At 43.3% G+C, this 24,509-nt stretch overlaps 1 protein-coding gene across 1 annotated transcript; it reads right to left on the minus strand.

Annotated features, from left to right (window-relative positions):
• Positions 1 to 1,173: 1,173 nt before the first annotated feature.
• On the minus strand, positions 1,174 to 23,711 carry LOC111596743 (probable serine/threonine-protein kinase DDB_G0267686). The gene is made up of 5 exons (XM_023311075.2): positions 23,608 to 23,711; positions 23,091 to 23,532; positions 8,116 to 8,873; positions 2,042 to 2,425; positions 1,174 to 1,819 (listed from the first exon to the last, which is right to left on the minus strand). The coding sequence occupies exons 1-5, from the start codon at positions 23,662 to 23,664 to the stop codon at positions 1,250 to 1,252; spliced, it is 2,211 nt and encodes a 736-aa protein (XP_023166843.2). The 5' UTR covers positions 23,665 to 23,711; the 3' UTR covers positions 1,174 to 1,249.
• Between the last annotated feature and the right edge of the window lie 798 nt (positions 23,712 to 24,509).

Genomic DNA, 24,509 nt, shown 5'->3' on the forward strand with positions numbered 1-24,509 from the left:
ATAGAATCATTTATGGATCGATAAATATCGATATTAATTGGTATAGGTTTGGAATTAAACTAGTTTATGTATCCATAATAGTCGAAATAAAGAATTAACTAGTTATAGATCGATAATTATCGACAACAGCTCGAATGAAGAATGAAGTTAGCTTACATATCGATAACTATTGATAACTGCAAGCGCTACAAGTAGCTCAGCATTTTGCATATCAAACACCTTAAGCTTCTCCAAAGTAGTTAATGTCTCTTCAAGTGAATAGAGATATCCAACTACTATATTAGTATATATATATATAGTCTATATGTACACATTCATGTTCCGATTTGCTTCACTCTGGCTGCGCTCGACTTGCTCTGGTTTAATGAAAAATGCGCTGATCGATTGATCGATCGATCGATTCTAATTTGATTCAATTTAATTTCATTTAATTTAAGTTTTAATTTTTCTGAACTACATTTTACATTGTGGACACTTTTTAATAATTACAAAAAAAAAATTATTTTTAATAATAATAATATATATTAATACTAATTTTATGCAAAAAAAAAAGTTTTGTGTTTTTTGTTTTTGCTTAAACCATAAAAAGCCTTGATTTGTTCTTCCTCTTCCTCTTCCGCCCTTGCCCTGCGCCCGCTGCGTCTGGTGCATTTGCAATCGATTCGAAAACTAAATTAAATCACATTTAGCATATTTTGTTTTGTTGTTTAACTTTTGCTTAAGTTTACTTCTTTTTTTTTTGCATTTTCTTTTCGTTTTGTTGTCTTTGAATAATTTAATATTTACATGATGTCAAAAAAAAAAAAAAAACAAAGTTAAGTTAATTAATTATAATTTTATGTGTATTTGTTTAGATGAATGCATTTTGTTTACTTGTTTTATTTTATATTTTTATTATGTTTTTTTTTTTACTTTTTTTAGTTGTTGCGTTTCTTAGGTATATGAAAAAAATTGTTATCGATTTGAATATATCGATATACATACATATATATATATATATATATATATATATATATATATATATATATTTATATATAGATTTAATTAAATTAATTAGATTTATGCTTAGAAAATTAACATTGCCGTCTGCTCCTGCTTCTGCTCCTGCTCCTGTGCCGCCTCCTCCTCCCCCTCCTGCTGCTTGTTCAATAAATATCTCTCACTCTCCCTCTCTTTTTCTCTCTCTCTCTCGTTTATCTGCCTCTCTCTCGCTCTGCGTGTCTTAAAACAAAACATCGATGTACATGTTTCATCTGCTGCTGCCCTCTGTGCCACCTGCGCCACTAGCTGCGCCGCCATTCATGTGCTCCTGCTTGACCTTGAGCAGCAGCTGCTGATGCGCCAGCGCCTGCGCCTCGTCCTCGTCGTCGCAGATGTCGATGTCGCCATCGGCGTCCGCATCGCCATCGACATCCGCATCGTTGTCTGCCTCCGCATCCACATCCGCATCGACATCCGCATCGCAATCCTTATCCATATCCTCGTCCTCGTCGATCTCCTCGTCCGGCTCCGACTCGGCAACGGCAACGGCAGCAACAGCAGCAGCGGCCGCTGCGTTGCGTGCGTTTGCAGCAGCAGCAACGGCCGCAGCAGCAGCAGCCGCAGCCACAGCTGCCTCAGCATAGCCAGCGGTGCCATGGTGGTGCATATGCATTGCATGCTGCACCACCGCCGCCTGCTGCTGCTGCTGCTGCTGCTCGGCCAGCTGCTGCTGCTGCTGTTGCTGCTGTTGCTGCTGCTGTTGCTGCTGCTGCTGCTGTTGCTGCTGCTGCTGCTGTAGCTGCTGCAGGTGATGCAGATGCTGCTGCTGGTTATACGGATGATGCTGCTGTCCACTGGCTGCGGCTGCCGTCTGGCCATGATGATGATGATGATGATGCATGCCCGCGTGCATGGCCGCTGCAGCGGCAGCAGCGGCTGCCGCATCGCCATGGTGCTGATGGGCCGCGGCAGCGGCTGCCGCAGCGGCATTCGCTGCTGCGATGTGGGCGTGTGCGTGGGCGTGGGCGTGCGCATGGGCAGCGGCCGCATGGGCATGGGCATGGGCATGCTTCGACTGCTTGTTGCCGCCCGCTGCCGGCGGCGGCGGCGCATCGAACAGCAGACGCGATATCGAGAAGCTGGAGATGGGCGAGTTGTGGGTGCTGCCCGCCGAGTAGGAGGTGTTCGTGTCATCCGAGGTGGGCGTCTCCCTGTCGCTCTCGTCGCTCTTCAGCAGCTCGGCAGCCTCCAGCGACTTCTTGTGCATGCCCAGCAGCCAGGGCGCCACGGACTCATCCTCCTTGGCCGACTTGATGATTGTCTCCGGCAGCGGCAGCGAGTGCCTCACCATGGCCCCATACAAGCCGTACTCGGCCATCTTCGTGCTGTGGCCCCAGCACTTTTCGGTCTTGCGCCACTTGGCCCGACGATTCTGGTACCACACCTGCGAATAGCAGAGAGAAGAGCAAGGAGAATTCATTAGTAAGCTGACTCTGCAGTTGGTGAAAGCTGCACCAGACACTAGAAGCTTAGAGGGAAGATCCTATCTATCAATCAATCGGTCAATCAGTCAGTGTAACAGTCAGTCAGTTGGCTTGTCTTATTGGCAATGACTCGATCAATCAGTCAGTCTGTCAATATGCTAATTAGTTCGTCAAGGAATGAAATCAATCAATTGCAGTCAGTCAATCAATCAATCAATCAATCAGTTAGTCAATCACAGACAGCCAGTTGGTTAAGCAATCAATCACTCGGCCAATCAATCAGTCAATCAGTCAATCAGTCAGCCACATAGTGTTTCAATCACAGTCAGTCAATCAATCAATCAATCGGGTAAACTTATCAATCACTGTCAGTCAATCAGTCAGCCATATAGTCGTTCAATCACAGTCAGTCAATCAATCAATAAAACGGGTGAGCTTATCAATCATAGTCAGTCAATCAGTGAGCCACATAGTGTTTCAATCACAGTCAGTCAATCAATCAATCAATCGCGTAAACTTATCAATCACTGTCAGTCAATCAGTCAGCCATATAGTCGTTCAATCACAGTCAGTCAATCAATCAATCAATCGAGTAAGCTTATCAATCATCGTCACTCAATCAGTCAATCAATCAACCAGTCAGTCCGCCAATCAGTCTGTCCATCAATCACAGTCAGTTCTAACATTGCTGCAAATGATATGTGAGCTCTGCTCATCTCTGAGCTTCTTCTTCTTCTGCTACAGCGAAATCCTTTTCCGGATTAGCCCAACTCTCAGTCAAGCGAATAGCGAAAATTTCATTAGTGCAAATGCGATAATTAAGCATAAATAGCAAGAGCTAAGCCAATGACAAAAGCTCTGTGTGTGCCAAGGACTTCTTACTTCCTTCTATACATACATATATACATGTATAATATATATGTGTCTATAGATACGTATGCACACGTATATGGATATATGGATAAAGCAGGACTCGAGGTGGAGAGTGCAGCAAAGCAGCCAAAACTAATTAAATTAAATGCAACAACACGAACAATAACAACATCTATTAGGTCTCGCGGGCGACGAGGGGGGGGGGGGGGCAGCGTGGCAGTGTCTATTTTTGCCTGTTCGCAACTGCCTCAACTGAGCCGCTTTAATGCCGAATGCCGAATGCCGAAATGCCACTTGTCACGCAGCAGCCCCAGCCGACGCTCAGCCCGCAACCCTCTCTGCCACGCCCATGCAGCGACACGCGTTGATTTTATTCTTTCTTCTGCTTCTTTCTCTCAAGTACTTATTAGTGCCACGAATTGTTGCAAGCGGCTTTGCCTTGCTTTGCCGCTGTTAAACGGTCAATTTTCAATTTTCACAGACAACTTGTAAAGTGGGCGTGTGTGTGTGTGTGCCAGTGTGTGTCTATGTGTGTGTGTCCCTAAGGACAACTTAATCTTCTGTTGTGAAATGTTCAAGCTTTCCCAGGGTAGATAACTACGTTCTATCTCTCTACTTCTCTCTCTCTCTCTCTCACTCTCTCTCTGTCTCTGTGTGTCCTGCTGCTGCTGCATGTGCCGCAATTCTCTGTGGACCATAAAAATAGAAGTCGACGGCGGTCGCATTAAATTCGCCTGCCACGCGGCTCGCTGTCTAAACTAAAGCGAGGGTATTGCTGTTGCTGTTGCTGGTTATTGTTGTTGTTGTTGTTGGTGTGATGTCAACATTTGCATTTACAGTTGTTTAGCCGTGTTTGCCACTGCACTTGAGAGTTCGGGCAGCAGCGACAAACATGGCAAATTAAATCTGCTTGAGTTGACAACACTTAACACCAAACCGAACCACCCAGCACCCGCCGCCCTGTGGGCGGGGTTGAACTCAATCAGTGTGGCTAATGCGTTGATAAATGTCTTTTTAAAATGCGCCTAGTTCTCGCAACTTGTTTGCCACATTGTGTAACAAAAGTAGGCAGGAGGCGGGGCAGTTGGCGAGGGTCGGAGAGGGGTGTGGGTTCGGTCGATTGGTAATGATATAATGCGTTTGGGATTGCGATTGGGACAAGTGCGCTAGCTTTTTATTTAATCATCTGCCAAGCAACAAATACCCTGTAATCGAGATCTGGCTGGGGTAGTTTGCAAGTAAGCCTGTTTTTAGATAAGTTTGCATGGAATGCGCAGTTCTGAGAGTCTAAAAGTATTCTAAGTTATGCTAAGAGTATAAGCTAAAAGAGCCTTAACATCATTGTTGAGTTAGACAGGCTTAAAGGCATATGTAGTCGGATCTGCGTATACCAGATATTAGAGGTAGTTACGCAGTATATGCCCGTCGTGCCCTCCCTTTGTTGCACTCTTTTAATGAAGCGCACGCAAAATGAGAAAAAAAACAATGCGAATAGCAATTTGTGTAATGCTTTTGTTTCATAGCCATAACCTCCTTTGTTTAAATGTTAATTACATAATTATGCATAATCATTTTTGGCACACGATTCCGCGCAGTGTATGTGTCCGAGGGTGTGCTAGGGTGTATTAACAGCTCATTAAAAACGCAGCGAAAATGCAAAAATGCAAAAATTACGGGACGGCGGGGGTAAAGTGTATAATTAATGTGTAAACGCGGCTGAGCACTGCGAATTATGCAAAAAATTACAACGAACATAAAATAGAAAACATTTTTAATGAAATGCAAAGTATTTGTTACACTTTTGTTTAGAAGGGGGCGAAGGCATAATCAGGGAAAGCATGAAGTGAAAGGCACTGAAAATATGGAATATGCTGGAAAGCGAGCTTTCCTTTCATATCGATTGCAATAAATCGATACGTACTTGAAAACTCTTCTCTTAATCAATAGGTTCGCAACTATTATTATCAAAGCAATCAAACAACATGGTTACAGCTCTTAGCGACAAGAAGTGTGTATTAAAGTAGGCGAAATTGTTGGTGCTTGAGCGATTTGCTTTGAGAGTTGCCTCATTGTGCCTCAGCTGGGCAATTGCAACAGGCGGTTGAGTGCATGGCGAATGCGGCTTTAATGCATTTGCAATTTGTTTGCATTGTTTTTTAATGTTTTTCGTTCGCTTCTGCTAAAGTGTACTTAAAAATGTGGACGAGAGCGTGTTGAAATTAGCGCAAAGAAACAATGACACAACAACAACACAAATGGAGCAGTCGAACGGAACTGAGTCACAGGCTGAGAGCCAATTGCAGTGTGTGTGTGAAACAATGATGTGTTGTCATGCATCTGCCGTCCTTGTCATGCCATCCATTTCTTGCACACGCAGAGACACAGGCGACAAACGAGGCACAACTAAACAGAGCGTAGCATCCAACAAAGTGGCTAATCGACGGTGCAAAGCTCATTAGTGGCAGTTAGCTAAAAACATTGTCGCCACTATTGTCGCCTGTCAGTTTCATTCATTTTTGACAGCGGCAAATTTTGTTAATTCCCGTTACACAGCTCAGCCGGCCGGCCATTGCCAAACGAGAGTCAGACAGATAGGCAGAAAGAGAGAGAGAAAGAGATGACAATTTTCATGCGAGCGAGTGAGCTAAAAACATGTTTCGTTCGGCCATGCTTCTTGCTTCTTTACAGCTATGTGCAAAAATAAGCTGACAGCGTCACAGAAAGGCAGAAAAGCAAAAAAAAAAGCAACAACAGCAACAACAAGAACAAGCACAGGGGCGAAAATGCACACACGCATAGTGAGAGTGGCAGCGGAACACATACAAAATGGAATGCAATTAAAAACGGCAGGCAAAAAAACAAAAACAATCAACGAGAACGAGCGCCGCGAAAGCCAGGCGAACTTTTAATGGTGGCTTCGATTTGTTGTTGTTGTTGCTGCTATTGTTGTTGTTGTTGCTGTTGCAGTTGTCTGCATGTATTTGCATGGCTGCCATTGCCGATGGACGCGCGTCCCTCCCGTTTCGCCTTCACATCAGCCCCTTCAAAATTGCACTCATCGTCAGTCGCATTTCGCATTCGTATCCTTGGCTCTTGTCGTCGTGTCGCGCTGTTGCTAATGATTGCCTCGCCGCCGAGTGCCAAAGACCCAAAACCCCCCTCTCTCTCTCTCCTCGCACGCCCCTCTCGAACACACTGTGCTTGCAGTGGCAGTCGCTCAACAATCTCCCGTTGCCATTCCCGAACGCTTTTTTTCAAGCTGTGCGCAGACTGCGCCATATTTGCACTTAATTGAAGTGCATGTGTGTGTATATATGTGTGTGCGTGTGTGCGTGTGTATGTGCTTCATGTTGCTTGCGCGTATTACGTATTATTTTTTAAGCCAATTGTGCTTGTTAATTTGATTTGCGCATACACACTCACATACACGCACGCACACATACACATACACAAACAAAGCAATGCACTCACTCTACGGGCGAAAAAGTGAACGTCAGCCATTTGGCCACTGACTTGTTGGGCTTTCATTTGATGCTGCTGCGGCTGAGTGCTGTGTGCTGTGTATCTCGTCCTCCTCCCAGCAGCCGTCTCCCTACCACAGCTTCTGTCACTTCTTTTATCATTACCCTGCTTGCCCGCCCAGCCTCCAAGTCTGCCTCGCCCCTTAAGTGGGCCTCACAAGCAGCAGCGGCAACAGCTGTCATTACCCCCTTACCTAACGAATTCGCCTTGCTTGGCGCCATCTTGCGGCTTATCAAGTGGCCCAAAATGTATGTAGCGGAGGGAGAAAGAACGGGCAGCAAGGCAGAGAGAGGGAGATAGCGCATTCATATGTATGCGTAGTTAGAATAATTCGAATTTAGACTAATAAAGAATTATGGTATAATTTATTTACTAATCAAATACGTACTACTTTAAAGTTTAGTGAGGTTCTAATGGGCGTTAAGATAAAAGTGTATTATAGCAAAGAATACATTGATCTTTGTAGATTTTCTTTACCTTAATCAAACTCAAATCGAATCAAATTCTATTTGAATTTGTATGCAATAAAATAAATCTGTACCTCCAGGAATTTGTAAGTAGAGCTCTGCTGAAAAGTGTGTGCATTAAGTCCTTATATGGATATGGAGAATCTCTTGAAAGGGTGTCTCACTCTCTCTCTCTCTCTCTCTTTTTTGTCTTTTTATATATCTTTATATGTATATATTTGTAATATTCTTAGCTGCTATTCGAGCAACCCTTTTGAAGAGGCTGCAGAGCCGCAATTACTCGCGTTGCAAGCTCATTGAAAGTGTTGCAAAGTGAAAGTGTTGCAAGGAGCATGGAGTTGTGGGGTTTCTTTTGGCACTTCGCTCGATCGTTGTCGCATTTTTCCAATTTGCGAGCATTTTGTATGCTTTTGGAGTGTCGACGGGTGCCGATTGCCACGTTTTCTTACTTCATTTCGAATTGTTCTGCGCTGTGCTGCGGCAAGAGTGTGTATGCACTCGTAATTATGTAATCAGTGTGCCTCATTATGTGCCCCACTCTATCATTCTTTCATTGCCACTGCCACTGCCTCAACACTTGCAACAAATCGAAGCTGCAGCTGCCTTTGATTTCTGCCCCCCACTCTCCACGCTCGGCTCTCTGCTGTCTGGTGTCTCGCCCATAAAAAATACAGAAACCAGAACGAGCCGTCACCAACTTTACGAGCGCCCATAAAATTGAACGCCATTGGCGCAAATCTTTGTGGCGTGGCACGTGCCACTGCAGGTGCAACGTGTTAAGCTCTTACCTGTATACGATCCTCGGCCAGTCCCGTTTTCATGGACAGCAGCTCGCGTGCACTGACATCCGGATAGTGGGCCTCCTTGAAGGCCTTCTCCAGCTCCTCCAGCTGGCTGCTGGTGAATATGGTGCGTCCGTGCCGTCGCTTGTTCTTCTTCTTGCCGCCGGGTCCGCTGCCGCCAGGCCCAACGAGCACATCGCCGCCGCCATGGCCAGCTAGCAGTCCGTTCGGATTGGCCGCCGCGCCAGCTGCAGCGCCCAAAAAGGCCGCCTCATGGCTATGATGCACATGTCCATGGCCATGACCATGCCCATGAACGTGAGCATGGGCGTGCACATGATGCGCCGCATGAGCGTGATGGGCATGATGAGCGGCCGCTGCGGCAGCCGCATGGTGATGTGCCGCTGCAGCTGCCGCTGCCGCATGCTGATGGGCAGCCAAAGCGGCATGATGATGCGGCGGCTGCTGCTGTTGCTGCTGCTGCTGCTGCTGCTGCTGTTGCAGCGCATTCGAGGAGGAGGAGGAGGATGTGGCGCTCGAGGCGGAGCTTGCCGTGGCAGCGCTGCTATTGTTGTTATTGTTACTGCTGCTGCTGCTGCTGTTGTTGGTGTTGGCGTTGCCATTCGATTGACCATTGCTGTGCGCTGCTGACTGCTCGACGGCAGCAGCCGCAGCTGCCGCACTCGATTTGCTGGGCGATTGCTCATCGCCGCTGGCATTGGCCAAGCTGTTGGCGTACTCCTGACCACGTGCGGCCGCTTGTTCTGTAAGATAAGAAAAGTAGAAGAAGAAGAGTTGACAATAAGTAAGATACATTGCGTGCAACAGCCACAGCAACAACAACTAGACATTCCTCAGCGCTAGCTCTGAACACATGTTTAATCACACAACCACAGCCACAATCACAATTCACAAGCCACAATAAACACACCAATGCCAATGCCAATCCCATTTCCTTTAAATGTTTGACAATAGAGCATGTCATACGACATACGAGCGCTCATCCTGGCTTCAATAGAAAATATATATATATGTATATATCCAGAGACTATTCCTCGCCAGCTAGATTTTTTGCACACGATATGCGACAGCTGGAAAATTGTTCCATGCTCGCTTGCCTTTCATTCAAAGGCGCGCAGATTTTGACAAGTTGCCAGGATTTATTCAAATGTTAGCGAAGGGTTAAGCGCACGTCCTCGTGTCCTTTTCTGCCCCCTTCCCACTCTCACTCTCACCCTGTCTCGCCCTCTCACTCTTCTGGCTTCTTAGAAAATGTTGCCACAAAATATTTTCTTTAGCCAGTTTTGTTTTTGGCTTTTCATGCTGCTCAAAGGAAACGTTAAGGGCGCAACTGCAACCGGGTCTAGCAAATCATCAAGATGGTTTCATGTTTTCTCTCTCCCTCTCCCTCTCCCTCTCTCTCTGTCTCTCTCGCTACCTTTCTCCTCTCCTATGTGTGTGTTGTGTTTCGTGTGCGCTTTGTTTTGACAATTAGGGTGTTAGGGTGTTAAGTGGTTTAGCCCTTTTTTCGTCTTTCTTTCGTTTTAGGTCTCAAATTAAACGGGAATCGGCTTAGGCGTGTCGCACGGGGCGTTCTATTGTGATTATATACATACTCTACACACACACACACACACACACACACATAGTTGATTACAATGTTGGTCTCACTTTTCACCATCAGCGAAATTAGTTTCCGGGCCACTCGACTCCACTGCTTGTGACTTATCTTAGCGAGACTTTCGCCAACAATTGAAATGATTTTAATAATACCTAAAATTGTCAAGTTAATAAGCCATATATGGCATATTTGTATCTATTGATTATTAGCTAGAGACTAGAGACTAGAGACTAGAGACTAGAGACTAGAGACTAGAGACTAGAGACTAGAGACTAGAGACTAGAGACTAGAGACTAGAGACTAGAGACTAGAGACTAGAGACTAGAGACTAGAGACTAGAGACTAGAGACTAGAGACTAGAGACTAGAGACTAGAGACTAGAGACTAGAGACTAGAGACTAGAGACTAGAGACTAGAGACTAGAGACTAGAGACTAGAGACTAGAGACTAGAGACTAGAGACTAGAGACTAGAGACTAGAGACTAGACTAGAGACTAGAGACTAGAGACTAGAGACTAGAGACTAGAGACTAGAGACTAGAGACTAGAGACTAGAGACTAGAGACTAGAGACTAGAGACTAGAGACTAGAGACTAGAGACTAGAGACTAGAGACTAGAGACTAGAGACTAGAGACTAGAGACTAGAGACTAGAGACTAGAGACTAGAGACTAGAGACTAGAGACTAGAGACTAGAGACTAGAGACTAGAGACTAGAGACTAGAGACTAGAGACTAGAGACTAGAGACTAGAGACTAGAGACTAGAGACTAGAGACTAGAGACTAGAGACTAGAGACTAGAGACTAGAGACTAGAGACTAGAGACTAGAGACTAGAGACTAGAGACTAGAGACTAGAGACTAGAGACTAGAGACTAGAGACTAGAGACTAGAGACTAGAGACTAGAGACTAGAGACTAGAGACTAGAGACATATATAGATATATATTATATATATGTACATATATCATATCATATCATATTATATATAGTTAGATATATAATATATAGTTAAATATAAAATATATTATATAGTTCTTTAAGCAAAATATCTTTGTATTATTTTGTTCTATCTAAAGCTAGTTTTTCTTTTATGATAGAACTAAAAAGCTGAATGCTAAAAGCTTGATTCGTCTGGCAAATTCTACAGATCTTAACACTATATCACAGTACTAAGTCATATAGTTGCTTTGCAATGAAAGTAGTTCTATGATATAGTGTTTTGCTCCAGCCTAATTAAAGACAAAAGTAGCTTTATGTTAAAGCAATTCCTTAGTTTCCACAGAGATTGTATGTAAAGTTTCATTTGCTTCGAGCTTAAAGGCTGATCTAAGCAGTTCAGATTGTGTATATATATATATATATCTGTATAAATATATATTTATATATTTCGCGTTAAATCACACCTTTACACATTTAGCTACAGCATTATAATAAGCTACACAAGGCTTTAAAAAAAGCTGTCTAGCGCTCAATGGAGCCTCGAGGCTGCGAGAACTTTGCTCAGTTTGCTGTCAATGTTGCTGTTGTTGTTGTTGTTGTTGTTGTTGTTGTTGTTGTTGTGGCTTTGTTGTTGCTGTTGTCATGTGGCTGTGATTGTTTTTTATTGCCTGGCTACTTTGGCGGGCACAATTAGACACACATCAATTAACAATTAGCTAAACGACAGCTGCCCAATGTCCAGTTGTTGTTGCTGGCCCCGCACACACACACACACACACATACACACTTATAAATAGCTAAGCAATAATAATGCCTCCGCCCACTTGTTGAGCGTAGCAGAGGGTGTGTGCGTGTGTGTGTGACCAGACCAGACCGGACCAGCCTAGTTGAGGAGGGTCTGCTTTGCACGGTTAGCCACTTTGGTCAGCTATCGATGTCGGCTGCTGTTCGCCTTGTTAAGTCTTGGTCGCGACCTGTCCCGTCTGCTAACTCCCTCTCTCTCATTTGCTGTCTTTCTCTCTCTCATTCGGCTGTGCCACTAATTCAATTTGCTCTTGCTGCTGCTGCTTCTGCTGCTGTTGTTGTTCGGCCTGTCGCTTGGTCAATGAATCGGCGCCATGAGTTGCTTGATTTTCTGTCATGCGATATTTTTTGCGGTCTCCCCTGCCACCTTTCTTCTTTCTTCCTTTCTCTTTCTCTCTGTGCAGTTGCTGGTTTCCAGGCTTTGCTTTCACTTTATTTTCTTTCCCATTTGCCAGCTTCATTTTCCGCCTAAATTAATTTGATATTGAAGTTGGCATCTTTTACGCTCTACGATTGTAATCTATACCTAGCTGCAGACAGTCCTTCTCTGCCTGCCTCTACGTCCCTCCCACCCTCTCTCTCTCTCTCTCTCTCTCTGCATTTTTGCCTGTTCGTCCTGTCCAGTTTTGGCCACTTCAGTGGCTCCTTTGTGCGTTAATTAAATGTTCAATTAAGCAATTTTCCTGCTGCCGAAGCTGGCTTTGTTCTGTTCTGTTCGGTTATCGATATCTTTCTCCCTATTTTATGAATTTACATTAACTGCCTGACCCCTGGGCGTCCATAATGGGATAATTTGCCAATTTGTTGGACGGGGGAGTGTGGGAGCGTGGTCGAGGGAGGTGATATGTATGCGGCATGCTTGTATGTATGCGTGGTAAGCAGATAGTTAACGGTTAGTTTTATGAGCGATTCATTAGCCTCGGATCAATTTATATTTTTGAATAATTGAAGTTTCGATATCCATGAATATCGAGACAGCTTATTTACGAGTTGTTTGCTATGATTAATCATTAGAATTTAAGCTATTTCTTCAAATTAATTTCTTGCTAACATATTTCATACAAATATCGACTGCTATCGATCACTAGCAAATTATTGATACACATCGATTACTGTAAAGGGATCAAGAATAAGGCACCTGACACTAATTATCATTAGCTGACAATACAGAGGCTATATTAATATCGCACTCTATACATTTGTCAATTGCATATCGATTACTATCGATAACTGTCATAGACAAATGGCATTCATTGCATACAAGAACATTCGTCCTTGGCAAAATATACTAAAGTAAATATATATTTGCAGTTCGCTCTAACTTAAGCATCAGTTTGCTTAGTTCTGTTGCCCTATCGATAACTATCGATATCACCCAATTTAAGACCTAACAATGTGTAGAGTCTGTCGCACAGTACTCAATTATATTTACGACTAGCTAGCTAAGCCAGCACATTTTGCTTGTTATTGGCCTTGCTACTCGCATTCGTCAGTCAGACTGAAGGGGCGGCCCCACACCCACTGTTCACCTCGTGTACACCCACTTCAGTCGCCAGCTCAGCTGGCAATATGCCACAAAGCTGCGCCTAGTTGCAAGTCGTTTAGAGACGACGAAATGTAAAATTACCAATAAAGTCAAATTGAAATTGCCAGACATATTAATAAAAGCCAAGACCAGGAAGGCGCTGCTTGGCGCTGAGGGGTGCAGCAGGCTGCTGTGGCATTGCGTAGACAACGCGATTTAACAAACGGGCCACGCGGGTGCCACCAAAAAAACGTTAACTAGACCAAACACGACAGGAGGGAGACAAGGGCTAAACGAAAAAATAAAATAAAAGCGCGAGTTTCGCTTGGCAATTCTCAGTGAGGATATTTTTGCTTTTAATTTTATATCGCTGAATACCTTGAGGGTGGCTAGGGGTGGGCTAGGGAGGACGGAACGCTGTTGTAAACTGGCAGAAAGAAATTTCTGTTGACAGGAAATACACTCGAAATTGGCAATTTTGCATTTACGTTAATAATACTCGAGCGTATTTACTACTTACATTTAGTAGGGCTAGCAGTAGGGGTTGGAGGGTTGGAGGGTTGGACGGTTGGTGTGTGTGCGTGGGCGTTGCCAAGCTGCTGTCTAGGCGAAAAATGGGGCCACATTTGTAGCAGCTACAGCTCCATCGTGGCGTTTGTATTTGCAGGCAAAAGCTACTAGGGGTAGCTGGGTGGGGGTGTGCTTTCGCAAGCATAGCTGAGCCAATATGACGCGCAATTATTTGTAATGGAGACGTAAATAAGTTGAAGAAGCAAAGTGGCAACAACGACAAAGTAGGCAAAGGCAGAGGCAAAGTCTTGTGGAGCGGTTGGGGGGTTGTTAGCTGGGCTGAGATGTTGCTGGGGTTGGCGGGGGGCTTATACATATATGCAGTCAGTCTGTGCGTCTGGCGGGTGGTTAAGTTTTTAGTTGTTACTGCTTGGGGGTTGCTTGCGTGTGCGTACGAGTGGGTGGGTGGTCGAGTGGGTGGGTGGTTTGTAGCTGGTTGCTTTTCTGCTTTTGGGGTTGGCCGGAGACAATTTTCGGGTCTTAGAGCAGGGACGGGGGCTAGCCGCCCCCCATGCTGTTAGCTCGTTAACTCAATTTGCGCGCTCTGTGTCTGGGTGTGTGGGGTTTTCTTCTTGTTTTTTTTGCGCTTGTAATAAATACGAAAAAGCGCCGGTCGGCGGGCGGTGGGCTGGCAGTCCCGTTGTTTTTTCCAAGATGGCGGGCAAACGCCGTAAGACTCAGCCAGCCAGAGCTTGCGCGTGCGAGTGAGACGGAGGGCGAGAGCGAGAGTTGGGTGAAATGAAATTTGCTTTTTTGGCAACTTTTGGGGAAACTGACAAGAAGAAGAAGAATAAGGGAAAAAAACAGAGAAAACTTTTGCTGCTGGCCATTTGTAAGAGCTAAATTTAAATGGGGGATTATTTTTAGCTAGTTGGCAGCTAGACGCTTTTTGTTTTATTTTTGCAGCGCGATTGCAGGGTTGCCATACTTGTTTAATTTTATTTTTTTGTACATTTAATTAAAACGATTTTATTGTACACGACTGTTCGAGACTTCTAGACTTCTAGTTCCAGGTTAGTTAACGGTTATTTTTAATGTTTGCATATATCTAGGGTTGCCATAATTTCCAATAAATGTATGCTATATAAAGGTGTGCTCAGAAAAATCGCTTGCTTTGATTCAGTCTATTTTTTCCCATACTGAGCAAGAAATATGAATGTTTTGGGCTGCCAGAGTTGCCTGGAGTCAGTTTCTTAGCGATAAAAACCCCAATTAGAACAGTAAATTTACCGTAAGAACTTAATTTTCTTCTTCAGCAGCCCATAAATATTTATTATTTATGTATTATATATTTATTAACGTGTTTGGGTTGTCGCAGACGCTTTAGATGAAAAATGCTCCTTAAGCAAGCTAGCAGCTGGTATTGTTGGCTTGCTTTGTGCAGGAGTTGCCAGATAAATGACACTTAACTTAATAGTTGAGAGCTTAATTTAGTGTTCAGGGTTGCCACATTTGTGTGGTTTTATCTAATCACTAACTTGCGTTCAGTATAAACCACTTGAACATAGAAAAAACACTGTGAAAATCCAGTTAATCTCAGTCTAAGAAGTAAACTTGTATTGTTCAGCTGCTGGGTATGAATAGGCAGACGGTGTTCGAGGTCTTTTTTGGCGTTGCCAGACTGCTGTTAGAGCATCCTTTTTAAGCTATACAAAACAGGCAGCTCTGTATAAAATATCATTCTCCTGGCATTTGCCAATCCCCATTGTTGCTGCCACTCAGCTAACAAAAACAACTACAACAAGAGCAACAACAACAATATAAATGGCAACAATCAGACAACTGTTTGCTGGTGCTGCTGCTGCTGCTGCTGAGGCAGCGACTGGGTCGTCTTTATGGGGCCGCGAGCTACACTTTTCCTGGGGTTTTGTGTTACGCTTATTTTCCAATTTCACTTTTTGCCTTTGCCTTTGTCGGCGTTGTTGTTGTTGTTGTTTGGTTGTTGCCTGCACAAAGATTTTTGCTTGCCATTGATTTTCTGCTGTGCTTAAATTTGCTTACAGCTAACAAACAGCCCCTAGCCCACCCCAAGCCTCTCCTCGACACCCGCTCGCTGAACCACTTGACCAGGCTTTGCTGATTGTTGTTGTTACTGCTGCTACTGCTGCTGTTGATGCTGTTGTTGTTGTTATTGGTTTTTGTATTGTATTTGAGTTTTTATGCGCTTTCGTTTTGCTCGCATTTCTTCAACCATTTTGCGATTTGCTTTGCGCCGCTCATTTTGAACGCTAACTACGACTGCGACGGCGACTGCGACGGCTACGTCGACTGCGAGGCAGTGAAGCTTAAATGAAATAATTGGGTAGTTAGTGAGTTTTTCTGCCTCTCAATGGCTCTGCATCTGCCCCTGCGCCATCCCGTGTCTTGCTGTCCCTCTGGGCTCTGCTCGTGCAGCCTAATCTGCGGCTGCCTTTGCTCGCTGTTGTTGTTTGAAAATTTTCTTTACTTTTGCATTCTTTTGCCTATTCAATTATTTATTTGCACTCGAGCACTTGAGCTCCTGAAACAGAGAGAGCGACACAAAGAAAGAGAGAGAGAGAGATGGCGCCCTGTGTGTGTGCCAGAGCGAGAAAGCTGTTGTCGCGGCAGGTGCTCAGCGAGCGGAAAAAAGAAAAAACAATTTTCTCATTTTCCAATTTCGCTTTTCTTATTTTTTCTTTATTATAATTAGACTTTATTTTGCTTTCAATTGTATTGTTGTTGTTGGGCTGAGTGTTAAGTGGACGTGGCAGAGTTAAGCTTATGTTGCCTAAACATATCGTTTATCGATAACACTTTGAACGTTTAGCTGTTTAGCGCTCAATTAATCGATTAATTAATATTGTTGTCGTTTTGGAAAGAATCTCTTATAGCTTGATCATAAAATTAAATTTATCGATATATTTATCGATTTATAAATATAAGTTGATTAGCATTTAACTAGATATATTTAACGACTACCTCCAAGCGAGCGTATCGATAACGAACAAAAGTTATCGGCCAATGAATCGATTATTCAACATTGAAATGCATAGCAAATGATCTGCCACGTAATCTATTTGTATCAATAAATGTTCGACTATTAAGCGTACAACGTTCAAGCCGTTTGCTCAGCTCTTAGCATTCAAAGCGGAGAATCACAAACCAGGCCAAAAACTGTCTGTATTTGTTGCTTGTGTAAAATTCATTTGGCCATAAAACTGCTTGCCAGCCCCTTTGGCAATTCGTTGCTCTGGCTGCCAAAAAAAAAAAAAAATACGTGCTCCCCATTCAAACGGGGCAACTAACTTGCAACATAGCAATAGAAAGACAGCATAGAGAGCGAGCGAGGCCGAGAGAAAGAGAGAGAGAGAGAGACAGAGGAAGAGGGCGAGCCAGAGGAGTGAGTTAAGCAAGCAACAACCCTTTTGTGGTCTTTGTCCACTTTGGGGGCGCGCAGCGTTTTACAACACTGCAAATGGTGGCACGGAAATAGCGGTAAATATAAAAATACACAAACACACACATACACAGTTTAATGTGTCAGCTGTGTGTGTGTGTGTGTGTGTGTGTGCGCTCAAATATTTATTAACCCATCAACACATGCGGAAGTTTTTCGGCCGTTTCGTTTCACATAACATTCAGAGCCAAGGCCCAGTTACCAGCTAACAGTTACATACTCTGACCCGCCCCCCGCCTCTTTTGGACTCTGGGTGTGTGAATTTTTTTGGTGGTAACAAATTCGTGTAGCGTTGCAAATTGCTGTCAACAGGGAAATTAATAAAAAGTCAAACGCTTTTTAAAAGGCAACGCCTTGCGCCCAGCACCACCCGAGCACCACTCGCCACTCTTCACTCGTCACAAATAAAATAAAGTTCCTAAAATAGATTAACGTGTTTAATATTCAATTTGCACGCACGCAACACGCTGCAAGTCCTTGCGAGTCCTCGCCTTGTCCTTTCCCGGGGCTAGCCACTCGAAGCCAGCATGCGATTCGATTATCATACGCCGAATTAGTCGTGGTAATTGCGAAAAGAAGAGCTTGTGGTAGATGCGTGGTTACTGCGCTTGAAAGAAGCTCTTCTTCTTCTCTATATATATATATCAAGATAGTTAAGCTTGCTTTTGCTTATCATATATAACTTATTGACTCATACTCTCATACTCTCATCTTCATGGCCATAGGAATGATTTGAATAAATTCATTTCTTTATAAGTATTTGCTGTGCTTTTTTTATAGCTCTTTCGTCTATTCTCAGCTCTCATTTGACTTGATGTTTGGCATGAATATGTTTCTCATTTGAATATATTCATTTCAGTTTCGATCTCATATTCATTTCGCATTCGATTTCCTTTGCCTGCATATTGACAGTGCTCTTCATGCAGGCGCAACTTTTTAGTCTATTCTTCTGCTATCTGCGTCGTCTTCGACTCCTTTAATTGCCCTCATTTTCGCGGCGCTGCAAAAGTTGCAAAAAGTTTGAAAACTCGTTTCATATTCATGCTTTGCCTTCGTCGCTGTTTGCAGCTGGAGTTAGCCTGTTGCATCAAGTGGCGCCCATTCGCGTTGCGAGGCAATGCCAAAGCGCAGCTTGGAGTCAAGTTTGGGCACTTTCCCAAAAAGCCCGGCACTCGTGGCACTGGGCTCTGGGATCGGGGCTTCAAGACTGTTTGCTACAAGGCTTTTAAATGCAAATCATGCAGAAATCATCTCGAGGCTTTCATCGAGTCGTCGTCGCCGTCGAGGCTTAGGCTTGGGAACAAAGCCACTTAGAGAGCCTGGCCTAGGCCAACGAGTTGCCAGCGAGAGCTGTTTACACGCTCAGCAACGATCAACGATCAACGGGCAACGGGCAACGGGCAACGAGCAACGCTCGAGTGCTTCCTAGAAAAAAATGACGACGACGAATCTGCAGCTGAAGTGGCTGCAACCTTTGGCTGATCATGCAGCCCCGAGGCAGGCAATTGTTGGGTAAAAGTCTGAAACGTAGTCGCGCTCGAGGACGCTTGCCACTTGTTGTCATCAATTTGTTTCGGCTCTTTCTTTCGCTCGCTTGGTCTCGTCCCATGCTCCTCCCGATGCCCAATTCCAATTCCAATTGCAACTGCAACAGCAGCAGCAGCAGCAACTACAACTGCAACTGTTTATGCAGCAGTTGAGTTCCCCGGTTTCGGGGAAATTCTCTTCATTTTTTCCTCATTTTCTTTTTTTTCCACAGTTTGTTTACGTTTCGGTTGTTTGCTTTGGTCCGGTTTTTCATGAAAACTGAACTTGCAGTTTTCCAATTAAAACCAAATTATTATCAAAATACAAATGTTACCTCTTAACCTTTCTCTCTCTCTTTCTCTCTTACCCCCACTCCATCTCTATTTTGGGCAACTCATTGTCACATAATTAACACTTGATATAGCAATTTTCTATACCAATTTTCCCAACAAATGTGCGAAAAACTATCAAATTACCTTTGTCCACGCTGGCAGGAAATGCGCACTAGCTGCTACTCTAGTCTCCCTGTCTCTCTCTCTCTGTGTTTCGGAAGTGCGGCTGGACGATAATATCACAAATATCTCCGCCTTGCTCCCTTTTACTGCCAGTTATAGATGCTTATCGCAACATTTTCATTTAAGAATTTTGAGGTTTTCTTTTGAGTTTTTATTAATTTTTTTTTTTTGTAAAATTGGTGCGATTGATTTTCATGCGGTTCGCTTTTGTGCTCTTTTTTGTGAACACGCGTGGCAGATGCTAAAATATAATTGCAAAAAAAGGAAAAGGTGAAGACTTGAAGAGCATAGCAAAAGGCAAAGATGAAATAGTTGAGTTGTAAAGAAAAGTATATTTTATAAGCGAAAAAAGAGATTTTTATTAATTAAGCTAATGGAAATTGTAAAAAACTAAGATTAACTTGATATATAACTGATAGTTGGGCAGAAATATAGATAGATGGATAAATGGGAAGATGGATAAATGGGAAGATGGATAGATGGATAGATGGATAGATAGATAAATAGATAGATAGACAGATAGATATATAGATAAATATTTAGATAGATAGATATATAGAAAAATAGAGAGACAGATAGATAGATGGATGCTATAAATAGATGGGTAGATGGATAGATTGATAAATATACAAATCTATAGTAAGATTAATGGATAAATGGAAAGATAGATAGATGATAGATAGATGGATGGCTAGCTAGAAAGATAGAGGGATATACAGATTTATGGATAGATGTATAAATATATAGGTAAGTAGATTTATGATTGATATTATAGAGTATAGCATATAGATAGAGAAACATATATATACTTCGATATATATGTATATAGCTATATAAATCGCATACTTAAAATAGTTTTCAAAATAAAATCAACCTGGATTTCTTCAAACTTAATCAGAGTCAACGAGTAGTCAAAGCAATTAAACGCTGCAGCACATGTTTTGGTCCGTCTGATTTTATATGTGTATATATGTATATATATATATACATATATCTATCTATATATGATTATGTGTAAATACATATATAGACATACACACTAAATTCGTGATAAAAAAAAGCCCAATTACAGAACCAATTAGGGCGCAATTATGGGCCATTAACACAAATCCACTTACAATTTAAGCCTGAAAAAAAACTGACTCAGGCCAAACAAAGAGCAACAACAACAGCAGCAACAATAGCAACGACAACAAGTCGAGTGTGTTAGCCAGTTAGCCATTGCCCATTGCCCTTTTTCTATTTCTTTTTCTTTTTTTTTACTTTTTCTCAAGCTGTTTGTCGTCTTGGCCAAGCACAAATGTGTGAAAAATAGTTGCGGCCATTACATAAACAGCAGCAGCAGCAGCGGCAGCTGCTGACAGTGATCCTCAGGTGAAGAGGCCAAGGTGCCTGGGCACAAGTGTGAAGGAAAGCAAAAAGAACAACATTGACGCAGCAAAGGACACACGCAGGTTATACAGAGAGATAGAGAGAGAGAGAGAGATAGGATATATAGATAGATTGATATAGGGGTCTCGCACTGGCATGACTTTCAAGTAAATATTTATTAAAATAAGCAGAAGCAGAAGAAAAACGACAGCAGCTGCTGCTGCTGCAAAGTATGCTCCACATTGTGCCGCTGGCATCGAGCTGCGTCCTGCTCAATGGCCACTCAAATTAAGGATAACAACGTGACAGACAGCAGCCAGCAGGCAGCAGGCAGCAGTCGGTTGAAAGTGGAAAGTAGAAAGTGGAAAGTGGCAATTTTACAGTTAAAGGATATGCCAAAGCCACAGCTCCTTTAGCTGCCTTTAGATGCGGCCTGCTGCTGCTGCGGCTTGCCACTCGACTCGATTTATTTTGTACACAACTAGCGGCTGCTCCTTCTGCTACTTCTTCTGCTGCTGCTGCTGCTGCTGCTGCCCATTGTGCAAGCCATAGAAATAGGACAAGTCTTTTGCCTTTTTTTCTCTCGCTCTCTGCTTCCTTCGGCTCAACTTGGCTCGCAGCGTTGGCAACACAACTACACTGAGCGAAACTCTGTTGTGCAAACAGTGAAAATGTGACCCCAGAGCAAATAGTTCTAGCAGCATACGCTGCAAGCCAACTGCGGAAAGGTCAACAACAACAACAGCAATTGAAGAAGCAAAACAGTTGTAAAGTGTGAAAACTTAACAAATTAAATGTGCCTGTGTCTGTGTGTGTGGGTGTGTGTGTGTGAGGTAGCTGCGGTCAAAGGCAATTCAAATAAATGAGTGTGCAAGTATATACATGAGTATGTGTCTGTGTGGGCGTGAGCAAATAAACTAACAAATGATATGGGCCAAAAAAGTGGACAAGCCAACCGAGAAAAAAAGGTAAACTTCATAAAATTGAATAGCAAATTAGATAGAAATAGAGAATGACAGCAAAGATAACCCAAAATTAAAGTTAACAACCCATGAGAATGGGCGGCAGAGAAGAGGGCTAAACTAAGTGTTCATAATAGAGACACTTGATATGTAATTGACAGAGAGCGAGAGACAGAGAGACAGAGAGACAGAGAGGGAGGAATAGCTAACTTAAGCTCGCCTCTGCTTAACTTTAATAGTTTTAAAAGCTACAATTATAATGATAATAATTATAATTATATTAAAAATACACACTCATATCTGAACTTGCTTAAAACAAACTTCTCGAATAATTTTATTAGCTATTATTATTGTTATTATTCATTATAACAATGCGATAATGAATATCAATTCTAATGAAGCTGTACATTCATTTTAGTTTCAAAACATTTTCAGGGAGATGAATTAAAACATTTTTTATTCGCAAAAAAAACACAAATATATTATTTATATAGAAACTAAAATAATATGTGCATTTTTGGCTTGATGAATTTAAATTTCTTTTAATTGACATTTAAAATTCTTGCATTCATCAATTTTTAACAAATTGAAACTCAGGTGAAATTGAAGTTTAAATTTAAAAAGAAATTAGTTGTTATGAATAAAGTTGACTTATTAAAACTGTCGATTGGTCGAAGCTTCACTTTTTCCTTAACAAATTAATTTATAAATAAGAAAAACTTTTTTTTAACTTGGGGAAAAGTTGAGTCAAAATTTTTTGCTGTGTTTCAATCTAATAATTCAATAAAATAAGTTTCCCTTAGAAAGCAATAAACAAATAAGAAAACTTTAGATTATATAATATATATAAAATATTATATATCTGCTGCTTCAGGTCTTGGCCCAAAGTTAAACATAACTGTATTGTTTCACACAATGATTGAAATATAATTGAACAATAATTTGAATATATCTTTCAAATAAAACTATCTACAACTTTGAGCACATAATAAAAAGTTCATGTTAAATATATTAGAAGAGCTTCAATTTGTTTTTTTTTTGCAATACATTTTATTAAAATATTTTCCATGACAATTTCTTTGGAAATCGAGTTGGAAGCTTTATTGGATATTTGTATTTCATTCCAATTGGAATGTAATGGAGCTTGCATAATTATGCACTTAATTGGCTTTGCTCACACAGACACACACAGACACATATTTAAGAGTTCATCGATTGAAGTGTAAGATTTCACACTTCTCGTGATGAGCCACTCAACACGTGTGTGTGTGTGTGCGTGTTTGTCGGTGTGTTATTAATAAGCTTCTGGCTTAACCCTAACTGCCTACCACATAACACCTGCCCATAGCACCGCCCCGCCCCTTTCCGTTCCGTGTTTAATTTGTCGTTTTATTGTTTTAATTTTGCCTGCCCAGCGAGGCGAACAAACGCGGTCTGGCAACCCCTTTTTTCGCTGTGGCGAATTCAAGCTTATTAGTTGCGCCTAAAGACAAAAAGAGAGTGTCCCGTTCGTTCAGTTTGCCAGTTGGTTGCTTTCGTTGTGTTCGCGTCCTCGCTCCCGCTCCTGCTCCTGCTCCTGCTCGCGCAACCGTTCCCTCTCCGACCCCTTGTCGCACTTGCCTAAAACAAAGCTTTTGTTCTTCTTTTCTTGTTTGGCTTTTATTTCAATTAGCCCGAGTGTACTGTCACTTATAACTGTAACCGCCACTGTTGCCCTCTCACTCACTCACCTGCAAACTGAGCGCCGAAATGCTGTTGAAAGTGTCCGCGAAATTCGTGGGGCGTGCTGAAGCCGGGCGGCAAGAAGCCTCGCAGATAGGCAGCCGCTGCCAACGTCGTCATGTGATGGTGATGGGCGGCAGCTGCGTTCGCCGGATCGGCGGCAGCGGCATAGCCGGCGGCTGCATAGAAATTTGCCGGATTGAATACGGGTAGTTGGCAGTGGGCGGCAGCAGCAGCGGCGGCAGCTGCAGCGGCCGCTGATAAGCGCGTCACATCTGGCGAAATGGAGCGCGAATCTCGCGAGGGCTGCTCCAGCGGTTGACCGCTGCTCACGGCCGACTGTTGCGGCGTATTAGCATTACGTGGTGGGGGCGTGGCGGCCGGTGAGAGGGGCGCCTCAATGGCGCTGGGCGTGGCAGCGGCAGCTGCCTGCGATGATTGTTGTTGCTGCTGTTGTTGTTGCTGTTGTTGTTGCTGCTGCTGCTGCTGCTGCTGGTAGGCACCGACGCCGACACCGACACCGACGCCCAGACCAAGGATCTCCTGTATGGCAAAGGGGGTTCGCAATTTGGTCGCTTGCATTTTGCCGTCGGTAAAAGTTTTGCTCTGTTTACGGTTTATTGCACTTGTTCAGCTGACGGTTAACGGTTAACGGTTAACATAACTCACATGAATAGACAAACACAAAAAAAAATATGACAGCATACACACGTACACGCGCGCAAACACACACTTTCACACAAAACAACACTGTCGCACATGTGTGGCGACAAAAAAAAACACAATATGCGAAGATGTTCAAAATGTTTTCAATCCAATTCGATTCGAGTTCGAATAGTAAGTTCGTGCGTGCGTGTGTATGTATGGGAAATTTAACTGTTCTTTTATTTCGATACCACAAGTCGCGACAACACACAAGAACAACAACGCCAGCAGCAAAGAGCTTAGCTTAGACCAAATGCTAATGGCTGTGGTACGCGAATGTGCGTGTGCGTTTAACTGGACGTCGTCTGTCGCCTGTCTTGTTGTTCTGCTGGTGTGTGGGCGCTGACCGCTAGCGTTCGGCGTGCACAACGTACGAAAACGAACTGAAACCAAAGCGCGCGCTGCACGCGAGCAAAAGCGTCACGTCAACGTCAACGTCGCTGTCGGTGCCAGCGCCAACTGCGACGTCAACGCCAACGCACGTTGAACAACACACACGCCTTTACGTTCTTTCTTGTTTTGCCGTCGCTCAGGGTAGCTTCAACTGCTTCGTAGCTGCTTGCCAAGTGCCGACTGAGGGTGTCGCTGGCTGAACGCTGGCAGTGCTGCTGCCACTACGGTCGTCTGCTACGCCATCTTTGCGTGGAAGTGAGATGGCAGCATAGTCGCTGCGCTAGCTATTTCATTCACGTATGCACAGCGCTATACAATCTTTCCAATTG

The sequence above is a fragment of the Drosophila hydei genome, unplaced genomic scaffold (genome assembly GCF_003285905.1).
Source record: "Drosophila hydei strain 15085-1641.00,03,60 unplaced genomic scaffold, DhydRS2 tig00000339-arrow-arrow-pilon, whole genome shotgun sequence".
NCBI classification, from domain to species: domain Eukaryota; kingdom Metazoa; phylum Arthropoda; class Insecta; order Diptera; family Drosophilidae; genus Drosophila; species Drosophila hydei.